The sequence below is a fragment of the Chroicocephalus ridibundus genome, chromosome 6, assembly GCF_963924245.1.
Source record: "Chroicocephalus ridibundus chromosome 6, bChrRid1.1, whole genome shotgun sequence".
In the NCBI taxonomy this organism is placed as follows: Eukaryota; Metazoa; Chordata; class Aves; order Charadriiformes; family Laridae; genus Chroicocephalus; species Chroicocephalus ridibundus.
In genome coordinates, this window is record NC_086289.1 from 16577807 (window position 1) to 16603736 (window position 25930).

At 54.5% G+C, this 25930-nt stretch overlaps 1 protein-coding gene across 4 annotated transcripts in view; it reads right to left on the reverse strand.

The window, feature by feature from the left end:
- Positions 1-353: 353 nt before the first annotated feature.
- Positions 354-25930, reverse strand: part of DNMBP (dynamin binding protein) — a 35820-nt gene continuing 10243 nt past the window's right edge. For 3 of the 4 annotated variants that reach the window (XM_063339125.1, XM_063339126.1, XM_063339124.1), the window contains 15 exons: positions 24792-24914; positions 22302-24236; positions 9182-9369; positions 8464-8563; positions 7778-7925; positions 7233-7250; positions 6384-6583; positions 4840-4970; positions 4499-4603; positions 4182-4310; positions 3423-3755; positions 2783-2965; positions 2506-2704; positions 1954-2408; positions 354-1582 (listed from right to left, as the gene is read on the reverse strand). In XM_063339125.1, coding sequence (XP_063195195.1) covers positions 1397-1582; positions 1954-2408; positions 2506-2704; positions 2783-2965; positions 3423-3755; positions 4182-4310; positions 4499-4603; positions 4840-4970; positions 6384-6583; positions 7233-7250; positions 7778-7925; positions 8464-8563; positions 9182-9369; positions 22302-24236; positions 24792-24914 — 4433 coding nt within the window. In that variant the 3' untranslated portion in view covers positions 354-1396. Of the gene's footprint in view, positions 1583-1953; positions 2409-2505; positions 2705-2782; positions 2966-3422; positions 3756-4181; positions 4311-4498; positions 4604-4839; positions 4971-6383; positions 6584-7232; positions 7251-7777; positions 7926-8463; positions 8564-9181; positions 9370-18165; positions 18748-22301; positions 24237-24791; positions 24915-25930 lie in introns of those variants that run through there. The other variant, XM_063339127.1, reaches the window with a different exon arrangement.

Sequence of the window (25930 nt, forward strand, 5' to 3'; positions counted from 1 at the left end):
GCTGCTGGCAGGCCCATGTGCATGCCACTGCTGCCAAACCCACCCAGAGCAGAGCAAACCCCTTCATCCCGGCTGGTGGCAGGAAGGACGCAAGCCACCATCAGTCCCAGTGGTGGGGGGAGAGGGCAGCGCAATCACTTCATCTTAATGAAGAACTTTCCCGTGAGGGTTTCCTAGTGCCTAAGCTGCAGCTGGCACAAAGACAAAGGCAGACGCATGCTGGACCCCACCGGAAGGCAAATGTTCTTCCTGTCCCTGCAGGGTCTGCGTGAAGTCTGTGGGCTCTGCTTGCCAGCCCACCAGTGGCCACACACTCCTCCCAGCTCTCCCAACGCTTCCACAGGCGCCTCCTATACACAAGGGCAAATCTTTATTTACAGAGCAGCAGTACAGGGGACACAAACATCACCCCAAGGAGACAGGAGCTTCTCTCCTTCAGGGCACGGCAGCAGCAGGTAAGACACATGCCCCCCCGGCAAAGGGCACCACATCCCTCCCAGAGATTGCCTTGCCCTCCCAGAATGTCAGCACTGTTGCCGGTGCCCTGCAGAAAAGCACAGGTGAGGCAGTCCTGGTCAGAGCCCCCCAAAAATCAGGCTGGAGAAGAGGCTGTGCTGCCCTGCCCCAGCCCAAAGTAGCCAGGTGGGCATGTCAGCACAAAGCTGGGTCTTGGGCACTAGAGACACTGCACTGACGAGGGAAAGTGGTGTTCTGCATCTCATCTGGGAGAGGAGACCCCAATAGCTGCTGCTAGCAGCAGAGCTTGGAGAGGCCCCAGCTCCTGGGAGACAAAGCACAGGGACAAAGCATCTGTTGTGGGGGCCCGTCCCAGTCCCAGAGCTCAACTACTCCCAGTGAACCTCAGAGCCACTTCCCCAGGCAGCATGTGGATGTCCCACCCTGAGGTCCTGCACATAGAGGCAAGACCAGGCTTCTACTGCTGCTGAGATGGCACAGGGAGCACGTTCACAGGGCCCAGGTTGCTTTTAACACCATTTGGCTAAAGCTGGACTCCAGAAACTCAGCAGTGGCCTCCCACAATTAAACCCACACCAGGTTCTCAGCCTCTGTCAAGCTGTTCCCTCCCAGGCCACAGCCCCACACGTTGCTCCCCTGCTCCCGCCTTGACACAGGAGGCTCAAACAGCACAGGGTGAAGGCAACTCACCCCTGCCCTCACACAAGCTGCCTGCTCCTGCCTGCCTTGCCAGCCCACCCTCCTTCCTCCCCAGAAGGGGAGGTGGCAGCCAGCATGGTGGGGCCCAGGAGCACTGCATGGCTGCGAGGGACACAGACTCAGGGTGAGCAGTGGGAGCTGTAGGGCTGGCCAGCCTCCTCGAGGCCCCTGGCAGTCCCTGCAGGAACAAGGCACGGGGTGCAGGCTCCTGCCCACTGCCTCACGTGTACTCTGTCTTCCGGATGTAACTGGAGGGCACATAGCCCTGCTTCCCGTGCGCCTCGGCCAGCCACCACTCGCGATTGCCCGTGATGTCCTCAAATTGCAGGATCCTGAGTCTCTGGTTAGCTGACACGCTCAGTTCGTTGCTGTTTCGGCCTTTGAAGGTGTAGAGAGCATAATAGACCTGCCAGAGGGACAGAAGGGGACTGTCAGCTGGATGGTCACGCCACACAGCTTTGCTGTCACATTGCACAGGATGCGTGCACTTTTGCGCCTCTCCCCCCTCTCCCCAAACGGTGACAGCCCCATCCCCATCCTAGCCTCTGCCAGAGCTGTCCCCACCTGCCCACCCCTGTTTGCAGCCTAATTCTCTGCCTCTGCACCTCCGCTGTTGGGAGAAAAAAATCTCATCCTAAACCTCAGCTGTGTGAGACAAAGCAGCGTCTGCCTCCCACTTCGCCCTAGTCACTGCGAGGGAGGAGGATGATTCAGCCGCCACTCAAGTGACGGAGTCAACCCTTGGCATCCCCACGTGGGGGGTGGCTGAAGGCTCACCTGGTTTCCCTCTGACTCGCTGCTCTCCAGCCCAGAGTCTCTGTCCTCCACCGCGGGCGTGGGCCTGAGATGCGCTTTGGTGGGGTGCCCGTTGCGAGAGCTGGGGCTGCAGCCCAGCTCGGGGCGGCTGTAGCGGCGCTGAGATGTCACTGTACCAGCCTCCAGTGGCACCGTCCTGTCACTAGAGCCAAGCTGGGGCACAGAGGGGGAGTCTGTCTCTGAGGGGGGCTGCGGGGACTGGTACGGGTCTGCTGGGGAGGCAGAGTCCTGCAGGGGTTTCTGAGTGAAGGTGACGGCTGCCCCACTGGGGCTGAAGGTCAGCGTGGTGTTGCTGTGGGGAGAGGAGCTGCTGTGCTCTGACTCGTTGGAAGAGTGGCTGCCCACAGAGACGTCCGACTGGCTGCGGCGCGGGTTGTAGGGCTTCAGAAAGGAGCTGTACACAAAGCCCTTGGTCACTGCAGAGAGGGAGAGGAAGGAAGCTCAGACTGGAGACTCGGGGGACCAGAGGAGGGGAGTCGCAGCAGGTGCTGAGGGCAGGGAGAAGCCACCTACCCCCATTGTCTATGAGCCAGCGATTCTGGCTGCCCATGGGGTCCTTCTTCTTGATGACACCCACGATGTCTCCTTCCAGCAGCGAGACATCCAGGTCTTGGGCAGCATTGAAATTGCGGTCTGCCTGGAATAGACTCTCTGGGGGATACCGGGCCAGGAGGGCAGCTCGGACGTCATCCGACTGCAGGAGGTAGCTAGGCTGCAGAGGAACAAGTCACGTGTGAGCAACTGTCCTGGGCTTCCACACAAGCCCCGACACAGGGCAGAGGGAACTCACCAAGCCTACAAGAGGCTGCCGCCGGGCAGACTGCCGCTCCACACTCTTCCTTTCGAAAGGCTTCTTCGGAGCTGCCTGGGACTCTGGGAAGAAGGTGAAGGCCTGGAGCTGCTGGAGGACTCGACTGTGCTCATCCTGGAAGATGGCAATGAGGTTTCCCTCCTTGCCAGACACCTTCAGCAACTGGAATCAGAGTAGGGTTGGGGGGTCATGGTTAGGTGACAGCTCCTGGGAAAAGTGGCCAAGAACTACAGCAGAGACCATGCCTGGTCCCAGGCCAAGCAGGGCTCTGAGCCCTGCCCGTGACTTGCATCAGGCCCAGATTTGCAGTCCTGTCTGGACCCACCTCTGAGTAGTCCCCAAACTCACGACCCAAGAGTCTCCCAGGCAAATGCTCTCCTGCCACTGCTCCAGGAGCGGCTAGAGCCTCCACCATCTCTACACACAATTGTGTCGTGACTCCGCAATCCCTGACCTGACAGCATCCCACAGGAATCCTCCCTGATGTACCTGGGGCCAGAAACTGCAGCAGCAGCTTCCCCCGCAACGGGACGGGTCCCATAGAGGCTCGGGGACAAGCCCTGTGCAGAAATTAGCACTGCACTGAGCCCAGAGCCTTGGCTGTGCTCCGGGAACCCACCGACAACAGGGGTCTCAGCTCCTCCAGGGCCAGGCGCACAAAGTCACAGTGTGCCTCGGCATAGCCCCGCACGCAGCTGGCAAAGAGCTCCTTGGCGAAGCGCAGGAACTGGGGCAGCTCGTCCAGCAGCTGGGCATTGAGGGCCTCGTAGTTGTTGCGGGCTGACTGCAGCTCCTCCAGTGTTCGCTTGTCCTTCAGCTTCTCTGCTCGCTCGGTGCAGTTGTGGAAGTCGAGGAGCTTGTCGAAGCGTTTCTGCACCAGCTTGTGGGGCCCCGCAAACATGCTCAGCAACTGGTTCAGGGGCGAGCTCACCAGCCGCTCTGTCCGCTCTTTCTGGTGGGCAGAGATGCAGGAAGCAGGTGAGATGAGGAGCTCTCTTACATGGTGTGGTTAACACCAGCAGCTCACCCTCCAGCACACAACTTCCTCAGGACCACATAGGGTCTGTCCTTCCGATGCCACCCAGCAGAGGTCCCTTCCAACAGGAATTATTCTACAATCTTACGTAACTGTGCCAGCATGGGCAATGCTATGGAAGCACCCGAACTACCCAAACAGAGAGCTGTAACATTTCAGGTAGGGCTGAAAAAAAATGTGTATCTAAACATGCACGCTCAATACACATCATAAATCCACAGCCACCAAAGCTCTTGGGAGGGAAGAGCCAAACAGGAGTGCTCACACCTCTCCCAGAATGTGTCACCCTCCCTGCAGCCTCATAGGGGTGCCCCGAACATGCGAGAGCATAGCCTCACTCACGAAGTTGGAGAAGAGCTGGTCGCTGATGAGCCGATTCACTTTCTGGAACTGGTCCAAGTCCCCACTACCCTTCTCCGTGCACAGGTCCCACATGCTCACTGCTGCCAGCGCCTTCATGCAGGCTGACTCCTGCACCAGGGACACGCAGTCAGCACAGCCATGCTTGCTGCCCAGGAGAGGCCTCCCAGGGCAGCCCAGAGCCCCAGGGACCACCCCCCCGGCACGGCTGAGGGCAGGAGCAGGTTCACAACCTGCAGGCAGGAGACGCAGCACACAGCGAACCCCATGGGTCAGGCACAACACCCAGATTGACTCACCCGGACGTGCTGCAGGTAGAGGGAAAGGTCCCGGATGAAGGACTTGATCAGCCGCTCCTGCATCCGGAAATTTTTCTCTGTCTCTTCAAAGGCTTCATCCTTCATCTGTGAGAGAAAATGTCTCAAGTGAGGCAACGCAGCAACTCCCAGAGTGTGGGATATGGGGCCTCCTGCCCACAACCTGGACAGCAGAGATGGGTGCTTCAGATCCTAAGCTCATTCTGCCTTGCTGGCCTGGATCAGAGATACTCATTGGGGAAGAGGTGCGAGGGGACAGCAGGTACCACCACCTTCTCAAGCAGCAAAGGATGTAAGTGCACCTGGCAGCTGATGTGTATTACCTGGGGCGCAAAGCCTGTGAGATGCTTGAGGTGACTGCTCACACGGTTGGATTTCTTGATGATAGAGTGGATGTTCAGCTTGGAGATCTTCTCCATGAGGCTATCCTCATCCCCTTTCCGGTACTTTAACACTAAAGAGATTGATGTAGAAATCAGAACCCTTGTCAGCACAATGCCCATGTCTTACAGTGCCGAATCAACAATTGCCTTGCTGGCTCTCCCCTTCCCTAAGCCTCTGCAGTCCCAAGTGCCCATCACGCCATGCCATGCCTCGCCTCATTTTGAAATCCATCACTGTGCCATCTGTAATCCCCTATTTGGCTCTTGACAGGCCCTATGCTTTGTAGACCCACCATTCAAACTCTTCCATAGGATTATGAATAGCATTAGCATAAGATGACACAGGAGATGGTGTACAATAATCACTTGACATATAGAAAGTGTTTATATTGCTTCTTTAGCAAATATGAGCAATCGTTACAGGCAGCCTATGGCATCTCAGCTTCAGTGGGGCTATGTGGAAAGAGTAAAGTGTAAGACTTGCATGAGTCAGGGTCTTCCAAGGGAAAACAGAGAGGTTGGCTGGCAGGTCAAAGGGAAAAATTTTCTCTCTCTGTTCAGTCCCAGGGAGGCTGCACTTGGATACTGTGCCCAGTTTTGGTGCCCCCAGGTCAAGAGGGATGTCAGAGAACCAGAGCCCCTGACCCACAGGGAGAGCTCAGGTCCCACAGTGAGAGCTGGGGCAGCCGGGAGAGCTCAGCCGGGCTGGGAGGAGGCGGAGGGGGATCTGCTCACAGCCAGCAGCTACTTCAAGGGCAGCTACAATGGTGATGGAGCCAAACTCCTCTGAGCAACGCCAGGCAATACAACGAGGGGCAGCAGCCAGAGCTGGCAGCTTGGGAGCTTCAGGGTGGATCAGGGAGGACAGCTTCACCGTGAAGGTGGTGCAGCCCTGGCACAGCACAGCAGAGAGGCTCTGAAATCTCCATCCTTGGGTGTCAGAGAGAATTGGCTGGAGGGAGCGGCAGCTGATCAGAGCCAATGTTGGGGACAATCCTGCTCCCAGCAGGAGGTTGGACAGGAGATCCCAGAGGGCTCTTCCAGCCAGCGCCTGTGTGATTCTGTCCTGTCTACAGATATACCTTCAAACTTATTCTTCAAATCTCGGTAAGACAGACTGCCCTAGCAGATTAATTCCCTATTTGTGTTGCTTAAAACTGCATTTTTTTAACTTTAAGTATATATTCTTTTTTCTTATCATTATTATTGTTTTCATTTAATAGCCATGGGGTCAGCAACTGCATATATTTTGTGTCCCTGTATCACAAGAAATAGCTAAAGTCAGATGTGTACAGCATTATTCTATGAATTGTATCTCATGCTCAGATTTTTAAATGCAGCTCTTCTACTGCCCTGCTGCGAGGGCATAGTGTACTGGGGGCAGATTCGACCCATGACTGTGGTTGCCAGATAACGTTCAGGAGCTGACAGACACCAACCTCAACACACTGTCCCTTGCTCCCCAGTGCTACCCCGCTACTCACCCAAGTCCTTCCGGCGCTTGTATTCGTTGATGTTGACGTTGATTTCTTTGACTGCTAGGACAGCAGCTGTGAGCGGTGCCTTGTCAGGGTGAGCCTCGGGGGTGGCATTCAGCAGCTCCATCAGCAGCAGCGGGTATCGCATCACCCTTTGCACTGGCTTGATGAGGAAGGAGCCCAGGTTAATGTAGTTTGTGCAGCCCCTGGGAAGTTGACAAAGGAGATGCGCCAGGTTTCAGTCCAGCTCTGCCACACAAATTCTGCCCTTTCAATCCAATGCAAACCAGACCCAGAACACCAACACCTCTAAATCCACTGTACTCCCTAAGTCACGCCACCCTCATTTCCAAACTCACTGCACTCCTGAAGCTCTCAGACCAAGCCCAGGTTTGCAGACCTCACTCACACCAGGTGACCCTTCCCAGCCAGGATCCTCTCTATCACCAGACCCACCATGAAATCCCACATAGGCACAGCCTCACACTTGCTTCAGACTCTGTCCCACCACCCAGCTGCCCAGGTCTGTCCCCCAGTGCAGGACAGACTGATTGTGCTCAGGAACCGGAGTCAGTGCAGGGCTCCTCTCCTGGCTCCTTGGAGATGACGGCTCTCAAAGCCTGTTTCCTGCCCAAGGCCTCCCCCCGCCTCATCACCTGTGCTGCCTGCCTGTGTAGCCCACCCATTGCCTCTGCTGCGATCACGCCACAGACACCCCACTCCTCCCAGACGTGCCTCCACAAGGCACTGTTAGGGCCCCCCAACATGCACCCAGCTGGTGGCAGGTTAGTTACAAAGGAGCAGCCAGGGCAAGACAGACAGACAGGCGGGGGCTAACAGGAAGGATGCACTTACCACTCACTGTATAGGCTCCTGCCGGCCCAGAGAGTGCCAAAAAGCAAAGAAAAGCAATGGGTTAATGGGGCGGCAGGTGTGCAATCCCGCAGCCAGCGCCTTCACCCTGTCCTACAGTGACGCTGCCAGGGCAGCAGGCAACCCTGTCCCCCCAGAGCACCAGCTGGTGCTGCCGGCTCCTGGGGTATTAACCTCCACAAGCTGGACCCCTGGCAGTCGTTGAGCTAGGCAAAGTGGCTCCTTCCTCACCAGCCATGGTGGGGCAGGGCTTGGGGAACAGGAGCCCTCAATCCAAGACATGCCCCCTTCTCTGTACCTTGGTGGCTTCTGCTCAGAGTTAAAGGGGGCCTACAGGTGTTCCAGCACTTGTGCACTGGGGCAGGGAGCCATTTGAACCCAGAGCCTCGTCAACTATGCAGTGACATAGCCAGCTCCTCTCCAGCCAACCACCTGAACTGTCCAAGCACTGCTGGCAGAGGGGCAGGGATGTTGGAGACTGACCCCCCTACTCCAGCCTGGTGGCCACCACAGCCAGAGGCTCCAACCTGAGGCTATCCAGCAGGTCCAGGAGTAGTTTCTGCATCTTCTCATCCTTCTCATAGGTTTCCAGCAGTGCGATGGCCTCATCATGGTTCTGGCAATACACCCTGTAGACGCTCTCCAGCTCTGCACGCTGTGTCAGGAACACTGGCCCTGCAGACAGCAGCAAAGCAGGACTTCAGTGTCTCCTAGTCCTCATCTGCCTCCAACAACGCCGGTGTGTCTCATGTTGAGATGCCCAGTGTCCCCTTTCCACAAACACAGCTCAAGACAACAGTGCTACCACAGCACCCAGTACGCCTCCTCATCACCCACTAACACAGGGAGATCAATTGATCCAAGTCTCGCAGGGGTGAAAGTGGGGACACTGGTCACTGGAGCCGCACAGAGAGCAAAGGCACAGGCTGCCCAAGGCCTGAGCAGCAAAAGCTGGCAGTGCAGCAGTGAGGAGTGGGGCTCGCTTCAGGGCAAGGGGCCACAGAGGGCCACAGGCACTGTATTTCTCAGCATAGTGACCCATGGGGCAACACAGATCTCCTTGGCTTCGTTGCTGGACTGATGAGTGGTGACAGGGATCAGTGGGGAGAAAGCCCAGCCCCAGTGATCCTCTCCCACCATTTAAACTGTTCTGCCGTGCCACTAGCAAAGGCCATCCCAGCCTGCTGAGAAAAGTTAACAGGAAAATTCATACCGATGGCATCTGAAGCCTCCAAGGTGGACAGCAGTTGCTTGGAGAAGCTAATCACCATATGGATGTTTCCAAAAAGACCCTCAAAGTCTATGTTCTGCATCTAGGGAATGGGAAGAGAGATGTCATGGATGGGAGAATATGTCCCAGTCAGACCCAACATCCCCTGCTTGCCCTCCTGCAACCCATCAGTCCTCAGCTTCACAGAAGCCACCTGGTGTGACCTCCTGCCATCACGGTGACCTCTGTACTCACTCCCTCATCCCCAGTGCACTGAAACTCTCACTCCTCATGTCATACCACAGTGTCTTCCTCTTTCCCAGGAATTTCATCCATGCCTCTGTTCACCTGTTATTCTCCCTCTCCTCCCACCAACTCTGTCCCCATGCCAAGACTGCATATTTGCTTTTTCTTGACAATGAATTTAACCTAAAAACCAAATGAAGAGGAACATTTCCTGCCTCAGGAAACGAATCTGTGACACTTTCTGCCAGGTCTCTTGCCCTCAGCAATGGTGAGATCTCAGCAGGATCCCAAAACAGATGGGCTATTGCTATGAGTGCAGGGAGCAGCGAGAACCATCCTGTTCCCCTCAGCATAGCTGAATTTCCTCTGAGGGTTCTTGTGCTGCTGCTTGGCCACCTCTGAAATCAAAGTGGACTCAGTATCCTCACCCTATCCCACCAATGCTGCACTACAGCTTGGCCTCCCCTGCTCCTACCTGTGCCTGCTGCAGGGGCACCATGATCCTCTCCACACACATCTCCAGGTCTCTGATATAGTCCCGCTCTGTCTGGAGCAGTTCCTCAATAACCTTGGACCTCTTCTCCAGCATCCTTTGCTCTGGGCTCTCAGTGGCAGCCGAGGACGTCTCCAGGGACGGTGTCTGGGAGGACAGGAGAGTCATCTCTGCAAGACAGACAAGCGAGATCAGCATCATTCAGCAAGGATGCAAGGACAGGAAACAAGCAGCACCTGAACTGTGCCACACACAACCTATGAGACTACCAAACACAACTGTTAGAGAGCAAGACTGTCCATCCAACAGCCTTTCCAGAGCGGCCAGTCCCGGCACTCCCCAGCCCAGGGCAGCGGGGAGACCCAGTTTGCTCCCCTGGTGACCTCGCAGCGCCAGTAACGCTGCAATGCCACCCCGGTGCCGGGCACCAAGCAGCACAAACCTGCTCCAGACCCTCCCCCCTGACGCCGGCCGGGTCCAGACCCCCTCTCTGCGGCTCCAGGAAACTCCGTGGGGCCGAGCAGACGGGAGAGGAGTCCCGCTCCTCTTTCCCGACGAGTAATGGCGGCCGCCCCCTCCCCTCAGGCTGGGAACAGGGTCTCCATTCTCCAGCCCCGGGGCATTTCCATCTGAATAGTCGAAAAGGCCTCGGGCACCCACAATGGGGCTGCCGGCGGCAAAGCCTGGAGCTGGACCACGGCGACTAGCGCCACGCAGGGCCGGGAAGGCCAGGGTGGCGGCGGCAGCCGCCGGTGGGAGGCCGGGGTGGGCACCCGAGGCCTGCGGTGGCCAGTTGCACCCCGTGGGCGGCCGCGCTGCCCCGGCGGGCAGCCCCAGGGTGGGGAGACCCCCAGGCCCCCAGCACAGCCCAGGGCCCTGCTTTGTCCCCAGGGCACCCTACCCCCCCGCAGCAGCCTCCCGGCCTTACCAGCGGGTGCCGGGGTGCTCGGCACAGGCAGCATGGCTGCCCTGCCTGCAGGGCGCCGGGGGGAGCGGGCAGCCGCCCACCCTCCTCCTCCTCCCTGCCCCAGGCCCCCGGCCGCCGGTTTTCCTCCTGGTTTTCTGTCCCACCTGCGGCTCCCAGGCCAGCCCAGCCCCCTCCAGTTTTCATTGAGACATTTTATCCCTCAGCAGATTCCTGGGCCTCAGCCACTTTCTGCCCTACCTGCCTGCTCCTGAAAGCAAATGCCCTCCGGGCAAAAAGCACAGCAACAGTAAACCAGCCCACCCCCCCGCCCAAATTCAGGAGACCGCTCTCCAGCTCCTCCCCGGGACACCCCTCAGGGGCAGGGTCTGGCCCAGAAACACTCGGGTCTCCCCCATTTTACAGCTGCTTTGCAGAACCGAGGCCCAGCCCCCCCCGCCCCCGCGCCCCTTGCAGCACCCCAGCCCGCCTCAGGAACGGGATTTAAGGCCAGCTGCTGGTTTGACAAATGCCCATCCGCTCCTGCCGCCTCCCACGGATCCCCAGCCGCTCTCCCTCAATGGGATTTTATTAGAGCTGCGGACATGCCCCAGCTCAGACGTTTGTAAAAATATTTTTGCAGGAGAGGCAATTCCAGCTCTCCACCTCCCTGACCTCTCCCGTTACAGCCACAGGCAACAGCGGCTCAGCCTGGGGGACTCCTGGGGACACTCAGCAGGGCTTGGGACCTATGCTGGTACCCTGGCACCCACTGTCCACAGCCCCAAGAGACCCCTGGGCTCCCAGCCACCTCTGCCCAGGCCCTGCCCACCTGCAGGCGGTCCCCAGCCTTGCTCCGCCGGGTGACAGCAGTCGCCAGCAGCAGCGTGAAACCTGGGATGGGAAATCGCTGCCTCAGCCCAAGCATCCTGCCCTGCCAGGCTGGGGGTTCTGCACTGAAATGACCCAGGAAAGAAAAGAAATGTGGCCGAGATGAGACACTGACTCAGCCCGTAACTCGCTGAAACGCCAGCCCTTCCAGCCCTCCCCATTGCAGAGCAGCAGCGACAAACAGAAACCAGCAGCATCGGCGTCAAACAGCGACTTCCCGCGGCTACCTGGGCTGAGGACAAACCGCTGTGCCTCTTGCAGAAAGAGCAACTTCCAAATTAGTCCCAGGCACCCCCCCAACCGCAGCAAATCGGAAACCCAGATGAAACCCTGCTCAGACGATGCCCTTGACGTGGGAGGGAAGATACCCGTCTCTCTAAGCAGGCGCCTCTGCTGCCCTGCCTTGAAATTGAGCCCCGGGAGAGCCAAAAGGGCCAGCTCTGTGCAGGAGGATTTAGCGACACAACCAGCACTACATTTAGTAAGCAATTATTGGGAAGAGCAGGCTTCACTGATTCCTACTGGCAAGTATCCTTAAAACTACTCCCATCACAGCCACCCTGCACAAGGGAAAAGGCTGATTTCAGCTAAGGCAATAGCTGTCTTGGCTCGCCATCAGGTAAGTCCCTGATGAACAACTTTATCAACTCAAACACAGCACAAGCCCGCAAAGAAGGCCTGGGAGCCGCTGCTGGGTTTAACATTTGCTGTTTGCATTTCCACAGCGTCTGCAAAGCATCTCGGTAGCAGACCAGGCCCTGCCATGCAAGGTCCTCTACAACACCCAACAGGGATATCCTGTCTGAGACACAGCGCTTGGAGCCTGAACAGGACACGTGACAGAAAAATGTACAGGAGGGACAAAAACCCCACCAATACAGTCAGCAGGTCTCTGCAGCTCAAAGAGTTAAGGAAGTTAACAACAAATGAGTTAATCTAAAAAAGGATTTTTTTTTTAAAGGAATGGCATTTATTTTGCTCAAGCGGGAAGGCAACCTGGAAGAAGCAAGAAGGTGTTAATCTGCAATGCAAACAGGTGTGTGAAACCCAGAGGAGGTGGGCGGGTGAGCTGATACTGCGGCATGGGGTGGCCTGGAAGAATCTTGAAAATGAAGACCAGCCAGAACAACAGCCAGAAATGACCCATGCAGCAGCATCTGGGAAGACAAATGGAAAACAGTCTATCTGCCTTGGTCAAAGATTAGGATTTTGCATTTATCCCCAGGCAAAATGCCACCAGATGAAGCTTTGGGCAGGCCATCTCAGGAGTTTAACTGCACCACCAACCAACCCTTCTGTGTTGCCAGCTTTAGCCATAGCTAAACTGCAGCCACACGATGTGTCTGGCTCCAGCTCACCAGAAGGGAGCCGGGCGCCGCCAGCGAATGCAGCAGCTCCCCACGTTCCACCAAGCAAAACCCCAGGCAAGGAAGACTAGGTCAGGCCATTTCAGAGAGTGCCCTGAGGCGAGGATTCCACTGACACTCGTGGGATTGCCAGCTCCACGACACTCAAATCGCAGCCTGTGGAAGGAAAATTAAAACCTTCCCTGCACAGGTTTTAAGCCCTTAGTAGTCATCAGCTCAGCTTGCTTGACCTGGCACGATGCTGGCCACCAGTTCTACACGCTTACACCATATCAGTATTTGCGTTATTTTGAAAACTCATACAAATTAGTTCTCCTCTGGCCTTCTTGCTCTTTCTGAATATTTCAAGATTCGTTTAAAAAAAAAAAAAAAGGCTATGCTGCAGTCAAGTCTCTTAGGACTCTTGCTGTTTATCCCAAGCCCAGCACCCTCCTTCAGCAATGAACTCAAAAGTCATCCTCCTGCCTCTTTCCAAACACTCGCAGTTCAAAAAATTCAGATACAGAATTTGTTTTTAATATTTGGCCCTTCTATCTGACCAATACATATAATACTTAGATTTGTCTCTGATACATTTAAAAACTCTCACTTTTTGTATTTCATACCATCTCTGTTGATTTCTGTCAATTTCTTTTTTCCTGTTTGTCACATTCTTGTATGTCTAATAGCAGCTTTCCCTAAATGAGGCTTATTAAGCATTTAACTAAACCCACCCATTTCACAGCTGTGGGTTTTGGTCATCTAGTAAATGCTTTTTAAACAGATTTTCTGTTTAAATGCTACCTTTCAATCCGAGTCACCATGCCCATCAACTTTGGAGGCAAAAGACATACACCGCAGCTGGTACTGGCTCCGTTAGCCTGCAGGAATGTGACTGCTATTTCTAATGAAGCCACCAAATTCCAATCCAGTGACAAATTCGTGTTTACCCATGACATAGATGCAAAACCGGCATTCAGAAATACATTTCCAATAACAATATTCGCAATCACAATTTTCAGAGACTCAAAATTTGTTCTCTCGTAGGTGGAGCGAGCTCCACAATCTGCCTCTCTAAATTAAAACCTCTAACTAAACTGTTTTCTCTATCCCCTTTGGCGTATTTGTGACAAATCCCCGGCTCTCTGGATTGGTTTGACGGTCAGCAACAGCCTCCCAGGAGCGCCTGCTTTTGAGCTTTGCTAGTTCGCCTGCTGATGCATGGGAGATTCAACACTGACTCGTAACCCAGCCCGTGGCAGCGAAGTGTCAAGATGGAGCACGCTCCCACCTCTGCCCTTCCTGTGGAGGCCATGATTTAATATTGCAATCACACGGCTCATCCCGCTCACCTCAGAAATACCACTGCCACCGACTTTCTTCCAATTAACAAAAACTTCTAATTCTTATTACCCAACCTCCTGGCGGGAGTAACACACGCAAATAGAGGTTTCCTCCCTGCCCCATTCTGGAAGCAAAGTTGGCCCATGAAGACCAGATCCAACAGGATGCACGCCCATCATGCACAGGCTGGGGGGCTCCCCCAAAGGGCTGCATCGCCCCCCAACTCCTCCCCATCGGGGCTCACCTGCCAGCATCCCCCGTGGTGTGGGGCAGCCTCGCAGGGTGCCCAGGCTGCTAACGCGATCTGAAGAGGGACATGCTGCCCACCAGCGCCGAGGACAAGCCTTTGCACGGGCTCCGTAAGCAGGAATCTCGGATGGGAGCTGCAGCCACCCAGGAGGTGAGGTGAGCCCGGCCCCAGGCTCACAGCTCAGCAGAGTCAAGCAGTGACTCAGGACAAAACAAACCAGCTGCAAATATTCGAAGTATGTGGACGCCAGGAGGGGAGGAGCCACTGCCTGCCATGAGAAGAGAGGGGATGAAACTAGGGCAGGGAATAATTAATCTGAGCGAAAGGCTAAACTCGCTGCCAGGAGCAGGATCTGGCCGGGGTGAAAACTCTCACTCTGGACATTGGTAATAAGCCCGTAACAGAAGATATCCACTGCTCTGAAAACAACGTACTGGATATATTCAGTGTCTCATGGCTCCTTAGGAGGAAGCAGGGGGTGCAGCAGACAGATGCCATGGCAAAAGCGGACTTCAGTCCACAGAACTGAATTCAGCCACTGGCCTTAGCAGAGTCCCGAGACCAAGGAGCAGGAGATAAATCCAGACAAACCACAAAATTGAGCTGAACAGGAACAGACTGGGGACACTTCTCCAGGGCCACTGGAATGGCTTGACTTCTCAAAGATGTCTCATCTAGAGCCTGCTTGGTGGGGATGTCTCTAGGCCAGGTAAGATGACAACCATCATCCCAACACAACCCCACCAACGTTCAGCTTGAACACGGAATGGTCCCAAGCCGTGACGCAAAAAAAAGTGAAGTAATATGATGGTATGCAAAGAGTTAACATTCCAAAGCTGAGGCAGACCATCAACAAAAGTGATTGTGAGCAAAAGCATTGATGGAAAAAAGAATGAAAGTTGGAAGTTCTTTAAAAGGATGTTTTAAACAGATAATCCAAAAAACATGGTTATGCAATCAAGAGAACAATATTGACGAAAAATCTGTCCTGGGTCTGTGCTTCAATAAAGGCAGCAAATATAAATAAATGAATGAATATAGAACACCAAATAATAGACAATAGACACACAAGAAACTCTGAAGTACAGAAAAATGAGAAAAGAGAGATATTAAGAAAAATTCATGGATGGTAGAACTAAGAATTCAGTTTTCATTTTTTAACAGAGGAAATAAAATGCTATTTTATAATAGACTTTTATTTCCATCCAGGAAAAAAGAAACCCTTGCAATGACGCAATCCCACGAGCAGAGATAGTAAAATTTTTGGTAAGTTTGGCTAAAAGGCAGAATTATACAATAAATAGTCTGTTTCTTTCCATCTGAAAAGGAAAACTAAGACCTCGCTAACTGGTACCTCAAAAACACATTGCCAGTGGAAAATATCCAGAAAAAAGGGCATTCCTAATCAGGTTCTCCAGGGACAGTATTTAGAGTTGATACTATATAGTATTTTTAAAGTAAATGGAAAATCACCGCTGTCAAGAACGGAACATCAATTCAACAGGTTCGCAAACAAAGATGAGGTGTACGAGCCACTGAGTGACCCGAGGTATCCTGAATAAGATGGAATTATTCAAACCAAGCAGGTTTAATGCAGATGAACGCATTAATGGGGACAAGAAATGCAACCACACGCAGGACTGTTCTGGGGACTAATGATTCTGCTTGGTCGGCCAAAACTCAGCAGGAGTTCTCCGAGTGCTGCAGAAGCAGACTGGGGTCCTTGGACAAGGGCACAGGAGCGCAGCAAGGTAAACCGCTGTGCAAGTAAGTGCTGACACCCACCTAGAATGCCTCATGCAGGTCTTAAATCCACTATTTTAAGGGAGCCAGAACTGAAAAATGAGTGAGCATCTGAAAGAATAAAGACTGAAGGGTCTTCCTGTGAGTCTTTGCCATGAGTATTTTAAGACTCTTTTCACTACAAATAACTGAAGACTGAAAAATTACTTAATTACAGTACCTGCCTCAGAAGAAAATCCATCAACTAAAAAGCTCTAATTTAGAAGAAAAAGGTTGGGGTTCAGAGATGAAATGCAATACATTAGCATGCAAAACCTTTAAGAGTGATGGTGACTAAGCAGCAAAGCAATGGCAGGCGAGTTCTCCTTCTGTTGATGTGGCAGGCAGACACATCTGAGTCTCATCCCAGAAGGGATGCTCTAACCAAGTAGCCATCACCGGGCTGCACCGCAGAGAAATCTGTAAGAAGTGTAAAAACCCTGCTTATGGAAAAGATCTGGCCATGCCATCTCTACTGGGGCTTTCAAGTCCTAAATTCTGTTACTCTGTGGACAGGAGGAGGAACCTGGGAAGAGAAGTAGACAGCATTAGAAAAGTCGCCTGGAGCGCACACAGAGGGAAAAACAGAGCCGACTTTTTCCTACCAGCTGGGCAGGAGGATGTCTGCTGCCATGCACGACGGTAGGGCTTTTGGGGAGGCTCATGTGTGCTGGTGAGGTCCTACATTGAGGCAGCTACAGCAGCAAAGCACATATGCCAAGGAGGGCTGCTGCTGGTGCAGGGCTGTGCCCCAGCAGGGCAGGTGGAGGAGCATAACAGAGAATTGCAGCCAGAAACAGGCCGCAGGACGGACAATGTTTCAAAATACCTGGAGCCCTCCTCCCTCCTTTCCCGCTGTGGGACACAGGCCCTGATGGTGAGGGCACCCTGCCCCGCACCTCCCACAGCCACTCCTGTGCCCCTGAGCCTGCCACAGTGGGGAAAACATCCAACGCCCCCTCCCAGCGCAAGCGTGGGTGTACGCGGCGTCTCATTTAACATCAGAGGAGCAAAGACTCTCCCCTGCCATGGCAGTCTGTCCCCCCTTCCCTTTGCAAAAGCTGGTCAGGCCAGCACTGCTCCAGCCTCCTAAGGCTTTATGGCCCCATTGCCCTCCCCAGCCTGCTCCAGGCTCCTCCGCTGCCCTTTGGACGTCCTGGCACTGCAAAGCCTCTCCCTTCCCTCGCCCTGGGGACACAGCTGAGCAAAGTCCCACCCTGCCAGGGCGGCAGACAGTGCAGAAATGCAGCCGGCGGAGCCTGCTTAATCAAATACCTCCAGAGGACAGATTTCATGCTGTTTAAGCCAACAGGCAGCCACAGCCTCCAGCTCTGCCGCCTCTTCGGCCGCTGCACTGTGGTGCTGTTTTCCTCTGCGTTTCAATCCCCCTTCATGGAGAAATCACACACACGCCTGAGACACGCTGGCAGAAAGGGTGCAGAAGCGACCAGCTTTTCATGCACATGGCTGCCCAATGGGGAGGCCAGTCCACCAAGAAGTGCTCTTTTACTTCCTCCGCCCAGATCCTACCACCTTGCTGCCCCCTCCCCAACACACACTAATATCCTTGCAACATTGGGCTAAGCCTGACAAAGCTGCCTGCAGCCAACTCTGTTCCAGACACAGTGTCAATGGGACGATTCTGCCCATGCCAACACAGCCTGAGCCCTCCAGCTTTGCCATCTCTCCAGCTCCAGGCTGCTGGCTGATGGGACTGGAGACCCAGGGATGGCTTAGGGACCCAGGACACCAGGGCACACAACTGCTGTAGCACAGGCAAGGGACGACTTCGGTACTGAGGGGCTGGCGATGCAGGAGGTACCATTCCCATCTGCGGCAGCCCCCCAGGGCGTAGATGCCCTGGTGTCCTGCCCATGTGTAATCACACAAGTACTTGCCCTGTGCGTCTGTCCCAGTGCTACAGCAACTTCCCCTGTTTTCTGCTTTGTGCTGCCTAGAAACAGCTGCCACACTCGCCCTCCGCAGGGTTAGGATTTGGTTCCTACACACAGAATCTGTTCGCAATGGGTTATAAAAGTAAAACAGGCAGTGGGAATAACCCCAGCGCCTCACCCTTTCCCCCCTGCGGGTCCTTGGAGCCCTGAGAGAGCAGACAAAGCAGGGCCACAGGTTTTAGGGTGTACCCAAAGTACTCAGGGCACAGATGGAAAAGTGACTGAAAGGACAAGAGTGAGCCGTGGCTCTGTGCTGCCTGGGCTTCCCTCCCACCTGGGCCCCTGCAAAAGGCGGGCAAGAACCCTTGCAGGACCTGTAGGTGACTCTACAGAGGGGTAACAATAATGACACTCATTTCAACAAGCTCCAGCGTTTCCCACAAGAGCCCAGCTATGCTGGCCACCCCTGCCTGTGCCAGAGTCCCAGTGCTGCCCCAGTGCCAAGGCAGGGTGAAGGCACACCGAAAGCAACTGCCCAGCATTTCCCTGCGTACCTCGCTTCTCCTTCCTGGTCTGCACAAACTCCGAGTGCCGCAGGGCGCTGGGAGCCGTCCGTCTGTAGAAGCTGTTTCGCTGCAGCACGGAGCCCACCCTGTTTGCTTCCTCAGCCTCCTGCTCCCAGACCTGGCTCCAGTCTGGCCGGCCTGTGCGTACCCTCGAGCGTGCCATTCCGCCGCTGCTCCTGGCTGCCATCTCGGGCTCTGGGGCTGCTCCTTCCAGCTCCCCATGGCTGTCGTAGTCCATGTCCCGTGTCTTGGACTGTGTGTAGCAGGTGCCTGAATTACTGTCTCCTGAGGACCTGGCAGCAAATGCAGGCGCTTCACAATCTCTGTCCAGACTGCTGTGGTCCATGATATGGCCTTTGGGCTGCCTGCGCTGCTCAATGTCTTCTTGGTCTACTTGGTCCCTAACACCTATATATCGCCTTTCCTTCTGTCTATATGCCCCAGAGTCTCCATCCTCTCTATACCACTTTTCCCTTTCCTTATATACTTGATTGCCTACATCCTCTCTAGACTGCCTTCTCCCCCCTCTATACTCCCCAGAGTCCCTCTCCTGCCTATACCACCTTTCCCTTTTCCCATAGTGTCTTTCGCCCTCACTGTAGTCCCTATGAGCTCTGTCCCCCTGACACCACTTTCCCCCCTCCCTATAGTCTCGAGGGACTCTATCCTCTCCATACTGCCTTTCCCCCTCCCTGTACTGCCCAGGTACTCTGTCCTCTCTGTACCGCCCTTCTCTTATCTCAGAACTGCAGTCTCTGTATTGAACGCCCTCCCTCTCACACACTTTATAGTTTCTACCCTCTGTATCCCAGCTTTTGCCTTCCCAAGCACTGTCTGCTGTCCTGCAGTCCATGTACTGGATATCTTCCTTCCAAAAGCCTCCACAGTCTCCATTCACACTCTGTCCGTCCACGGAGATGCCCTCCCCTCTCCTGTAATTGTCCCAGCCGCTCTCTGCCCTCCGGCAGCCCGGGTACTGCCTGCTTGCCCTGGGTCTGTCACCGCAGCGAGCCTCACCACGCAGCACGGCCACCCCAGCCATGTCCTCTCTCCGCGCGTCACAGCAGTCCTCATATTCCCAGCCGAGGAGCCACGGCTCCTGCCTCGGATCCTCCACACCGTGTTTCGCCCCTGGATAAGTGCACATAGTCCTGTTGGAGTGCGGCGCGGGTGCTGACTCCCTTTGCTACCTGCTCCCCAAGCCCAAGGCCGGGCTGACGCCGCTTCTCCGCTCTGCTCCAGCGCTCCCGTCCCAAGTGAAACGCAGGTGTCGCTTCCTGAAACCAGCCAGCGAGGATACGAAGAGGTGCGGGCCCAATCGCTGCCAGCCCCGGCCTCCTCCACCTGCTGCCCAAAGTAATCAGTAACCAGCCCCGAGGAGGGAGGCCGGGGCTGGGCAGGCTCTCACCGCCCAAACCGGCTCCGCGGCTTTGCCAAAGCCTCTCCGCAGGCGTCTCAGAGGCAGGGAAAAGGAGGGCACTGGAGCATGCGGAGGCCCTGCCCCAAGACCAGCGTCCTCAGGGAAGGGAAACAGACTGTGTGTGAGACCGTGGGAAGCCACAGACCAGAGATGGGATACCACATCTCCTTCCCCTGCCCTCACGTTCCCGCCGGCACCGGGGCTAAACGACGTGGTCTAGCGGAGGATGGGCTCTGCTCCACACCTTACTGGGGGAAACTGAGGCCTTCAGGCTGCCCATGGCTCAAACCTGATGCTGAGCCCATCCTTTTCCCAGCCCTCACCCACAGGTCCTGGGAAGAGCAAGGAGATGCGCAGCTCCCTGCATGACAGAGCATCCCCGAGCAGTGCCTATGCAGCGCCACGCAGCCACAGCTGCCCAGTTCCCTGTTCCAGGTTGAACAGCTGGTACCCCCCCCACTGATAGAAACGGGATTGAAGGGACTATCTGGGTTACGGACCCCAGTGCCAACACACAATAGAAGTTTCCAGGAGGCTATAGAAACACGCATTCCAGTAATGCCTCTTATTGCAGGGTGCAACATATTCCCAGTTTTCCATGCCAAAGGCAGGAACTCCTATAAGAAACCAAGACATGACCACAACATGCCCTAGGCAGAAAACGGGAAAGTTCATGGATGTCATCTATGTCTCGGGTTCTTGCAACACTTGCTAGGTATGCACAGCCAATGCTCCCGGCTGGTAGAAGACAAAAATAAAACCAATGGAGCCTCCTACTCCAACTGCAGGAGGGCAAGCACTAATCCTGCCCAAGCCTGGTGATCAGTGAAACCCTCGGTATACACACAAGACGCATCAAAGAAGCAATCTGCAGATTTTAAACACATATTTTAGAAAACCATATACTTTCTGCTCTGCCTTTGGCTCCCCAAAGGACACACCAAAGGTCTGGGTTCCCCCCCAAGACTACGCCAGTCCTACTCTGCTTGCTGGTCAATGCTTAGTGAAAGCTTTTCTCCCGCCTGTGTGCCTCCGTGTTCCCCTAATGGCAGCAAGGCAGAGGCCACGCCTGAGGCAGGGTGCAAACACATTTTGCTGAGCCGACGCAACACCACATTACTGATCTGGCCTGCTGCACTGAAGCTGGGCTAGCAAGCCTGAGACATGCTCTCTGGCCACACTCAGATGTGAAAGGAGGGATGCAACAGAGCTTGGGCAGGGCACATCTTTATCATAGGACCAGAGAGGCTACTCTTAAATTCTCAGGTTTCTTGAAGTAGTAAAAAATGTCCTAAGACTACCAAGGGGATAACTTGACAGGTAAGATGTTGCAGGATGGCGTGTTAGGTCCTGCCTAAAACTTACAGTAATCAACAGGACACAGGTTCTGCAGGACCCGTCCTCTGTCTGGAAGCACTGGGACAGTCGGAGACGTTTCCCAGCAAGATCTATCCCATAAGAAAATTTCCCTTGATCCAGCCTAGATATTCCTCTTCCCCCCTTCAAGTTATTTAATCTAGCTGCAAATCCCCTAAGCCTCCTTCCAAGCATCCCTCTTGCACGCCACTGATGTGGAGGATGCTTGTCACCCAGTTTCCCTGGTGCACCCATATCAGCCTTCATTCCCGTGCGCTCTGCCATCAGACACGATCCTGCAGCAAAGTGCCTGGGCTCCCCAGTGCTGATTAAGCAGTGGGAGGACGGAGGCAGTGAAGTCAGAGTGAGTAATTCCCAGGCAGGAGTTGGCATTTCACTCCACCTCCCGCGTGCAGTGCCCACATTTCCTGCACATCGTGGGTTTTGGTAGCAGAACTGCAGTGTCAGAGCTCCCGGGAGAAGCTGTGGGAGATGTACGTGGTCCCGTCTTTCCACTCTGTCTGGCTGTAATATCAAGTATAACGCAATTCACAGCACTGATCTTTATATGGCATCTTTGAGTTTTGGAGCCCTAATGTGCTGATTTTGCTGAGGGCAAATTTCTCCTCCCCGAGGAATTTTTCTGGGCTGCAAGGACAAAAGTCATCTTTTTGGCTACTGACATGCTGCAATTTAAAGCTCTTTGTTGCTATTACCGACAGTACAGCATCATTTTCCTGTCTTGAAATTCTGGACTCCATGGACAACAGGAGCACAGGGGCATTATTTTTTGCCCACTAACCCTCCCCACTCCCAGGCCAGGTTCAGTGCCCTCCTGTGCAGCCTCTCTGATTTGAGTGACAAGTCCCCAGAGATCTGTATCACCACCAGACCAAAAACTGCAGGAAACCCAGCGCCCTGACAGGCTGAGGGAATCATGCCACAGACATCAACTCAAATCTCAACTGCAGGACCACTAGCAAAGCCACTCTGAAGCTGCTGCTCACTCCTCTACAGCTAAGAGGGGATGAGGCAGGGAGGTTGAACCTGCAGCATCTGTGGTTTTGCTTGACAGCCAGGACGCACTGGGAATGGATCAGATGAGGGCTCTGGACGTACGATAGGGCTGGAAAAGGACATGGGAGAGTTAGAAGGAAAAGGAGGTGGTGAAGGCCAGGGCAGAGGGATGTCCCAAGAATGACACTGTGGTTCTATGAGGCAAAATCATGATGATTTGCACTGCAACAACGCTTACAAAATGACCAAAATAATGAATTCAAGAAGGAAATAAAAGCAAGGGCAAACTGTCCCCCTGAAGCACCCCTATCCCATGCCACTGCAGACTCACCTCTCAGCTCCTGTAGCTCCACACTGAGGCTCTCGATGTTGGAGTCACAGAAATCAAGGTTTTCCAGGGTCTCTGTTCTCACCAGCTCATCCTGCTGCTCCTCCAGCATCAGGCTTAGCTCAGCACGGGTCTTGCCATAAGCCTCCAGGTCTCGCTCCACCTCTCCGATCCTCATCAGCAGAATGGAGCGGGGGGAAGCTGATCCTGCCCGTGTCAAGTCCTCACGTCCCTCCTCCACCCGCTGCTCCTGGGGACTGGGCTGAAGCTGTGCAGGGCCCACATTTTTCCTCTGGTTGCTTGATGGAGGCCGGGGTGCAGGTCGGGAGGGCTTGACCGAGAAGGACAGAGACCTGCCTTTGGGCACCTGGCCGCCCCGCGTGTGCACAGGGGTTGTCACAAGGCTGCTGGGCCGAGGAGGGGGTGGCCTCAGGGCTTTCCTCCTCTCTGGCTGCCTGGCGTGGGGGGCACACTCAGGAGACCCACGGACAATGTCCCTCTCAGAGCTGTAGTCCAAGATAGAGAAGTGGCGGGAGACCTTGTCCTGCTCAGCGCCAGTACTTGACAGACTCTTCTCAAACTGTACCAGCTGCTCTGTCAGTTTGGAGTCCAGGTCCGTGCAGCTGTCCCCCTGCGCTGTGAGAGGGCAGCATTCTCCCCAGCTCCCAGCCCATGTGTCCTGGGCACCTCCCAGGCTGGAGGGACAAGGTTTGGACTTCTCCTGCTGACCCTCCACCCAATTGTCCAGGTCCTGGGCACTGCTTTGGCTCTCCTGGGGCTCAGATGCTGCCCAGCTGTTAGGAGAAGAAATCACCTGGCTCTTGCAAGGATCTGAGGGGGAGTGGGGAGCCTGTGGGGGTACACTGGGGCTGTCTCTATCGTGCTCAGGCAGGGTGTGAGTTTCTGAGTTTCCTGGGGAGGCTGAAATGGTTCCCCCAGACTCCAACTCACCTGCTTGGCCAGGCCTGTTGCCCTGATGGGGAGGCAGCTGAGCAGCGGGGAGAAGGCCATTGACTGTCTTTGTGTGGTCAAAGGGGAAGGAGTCTGCTGTGCCTTTGGGACGTGGCCCTTGGTGTTCTGTGCCAGGAAAGGCCTGATGCTGTTTCAAATCTGTGCCGAGATGACCCTCTGTCTTCCCCGCCACGTGAGACAAAACAGTGTCAGGCTCAGGGTGTGCAGCCAAGTCATCCTCCTTTTCCCTGCCATCTTCTCCTGGCAAAGGAAGAGCTTCAGAGAAGGTGCTTACCGGGTCTTGATGGACAGTGACTCCACAGCTGCCTCCAGCTTGGGGATCCTCAGCAGCCACTTTTTCCCTGCAAGGCTCAGAGGCTTCCAGCCTCACAAATCTGTGTGGAAAGATGCCACGTTTCCCCCTCAGCTCCCCCTCCAGCCATCCATCCTCCAGAATGCCTATGATCCGAATCTTGTCACCCACATCAAAATCCAGTTCCTTGGACTCCAGGGCTTGGAACTGATAGAGGGCTACACCATAGGTGCTCCCTGGCTCCTCCTCCTCCTTGGGGGACATCTCCACTGTCCCATTGGTGTCACAAGTCCCTGCGGGCTCTGGATCCACTGAGGTTCCTGGTGCTCGCAGAGGAGTAAGCAGTTCCACAAAACCCTCTGGAAAGATGCCCCTGCGGCCTCTGAGCTCACCTTCGAACCATCCAGGCTCTGGGACACCAACAATGTTGATGACATCCCCTTCCCTGAAGTCCAGTTCCTCCTCCAGCTGAGCAGACAGGTCCATCAGGGCCCGGGCTTGGCCCAGTGAGTAGGCAGGCACCTCCAGGAGAGCACTCTGGGACAGCTGACGGCTCCGAACTGAAAGGCACAGCTCCCGTACACATGATGAGGGGAAAAAGCCCTTGGAACCCCAGCTGCTTCGGCCCTGGAGCCAGCTGGAGGCCAGGGACCCTCCCAAGATCACCAGGTCTCCTGCAGGGAATGAGACACACCAGTTCAAAGCTGCCCTCACGATTGCTTCCCACTTCTTATTCCTGCCTCCCTGTGTCCTTCCTGACTGTGGGCAAGGTCAGACACTCTACACAGAGCACAGTGTGTGCTGGCAATGCACAAGAGCACAGAATGGAGGTAAGGCATGAAGCATGGGCAGCCTCTTCTATGCACATGTCTAAGATACACAGTTTTGGCTGTTAAGCCATGAAGGTGCACCAAAGCTTTGATTTCTCTCCCAAATGCAAGTCTACGGTTTGAGGATTGGAGAGCCATTAAAAGGCCGCTGTAAGTTTACTATGATCACACGACTCCAATATTCAGAGTTTCAAGAGTAATGATAGATCATGAGAAACTGGTATCAGAGTGGCAGAAGCCCAAAGGTTCATGGTGGATTTGCCATGACCCACGTCATGAGGTATTAGGAAGTTCCCTGTCTCTCCTGCCACTCTAGGCAGGATGCTATGGAAGGACATGCTTCTGGAAGGACAGATGAGGGCTATGAGACGCAAAGCAAAGGAAGGGAATGGAGATTACCTCTCTGCAATGACAAGCTCCCTGGCTCTTGAGATGTGAAGTCGCTGGTACAAACAAAGAGTTTTTCTCCCTGCTTCAAAGGAGGAATATCCACAGGTTCCACAAAGCTGCTAGGAAACTGCCCTAAAATGAGAAGCAGACATCAGCAATTAGTCTTTCCTGTAGCCCACCACCACTTCCTCCACCCTTCTTCCAGATTTTGGAAGAAATCTTTCCAGATTTCAGCTCTTGCTAAAGGAAAATAACCAGCTACCCAGGGTGCTTCAATAGCATGGTGGAAGAGGAGCAAGTTTGGGAGTCAGGAATTCCTGAGGTTTTAAATGCTTAAGAGCTAACAGAGAACAAAAAGCTTTGTGCCCTTGGCTCACTCAGGCAACCAATAGGCTGTGTTCGTTACTGGGACTGTGCCATCAGCATGGGGTTTCTGGCAACAGACATACTAAGTTTTCTCTGCTTTCATTGCTTGCTTCCCAACTCAGAGCCACGATGAGGACTGAGACATCCAGTAGTGCTGGACCACTAGACCAGTGTTTTGTGACTGGGCACATCCACCTGGTGCTCCTCACTCTGTAAGGCTTGGCCCCTGCACGGCCTCAGCCCAGAAGTCAGAGGCTCCAGGGACCTCCAGGTGAGGCTCCAGGGACCTTGCCCACTTTGTCACACTGTGCACCTATTTCACCATGGCACACATTGCTGGATGCCCAGCTATTCTGAACAGGCCACAGCCAGATGGGGCAGCGCACACTTGTTGGCCATCACAAGATACCACTCAGCTACTAATTTCAGTCCCAGGAGCACAGGACATGGTAAAGCCCACTGCAAAGGCCACTAAAAATGTCATTCCTATCTTTTATAATTTGTGGCAAGGACATATGATGGAGTATGGGCTAGTAGTACTTCCAGCATTCACTCTCGATGACCCAATATGGCACCCATGTTCTCCAATAAAACTTGGAGACACCATATCCTAGACACCAAGAACTTTGCCCTGGTTTAGGCGGTTTGGCATCTGCTGTTATTAACCTGAGGTGCAACCAGGAGCCCACAGGCTGCCAGCCTCAGTGACTTCCTTCATAGTTTTAACCAACTCTACCTCTTTTTTCACGTCTTAGTTTCCTGCTCTGTACATGGAAACAATC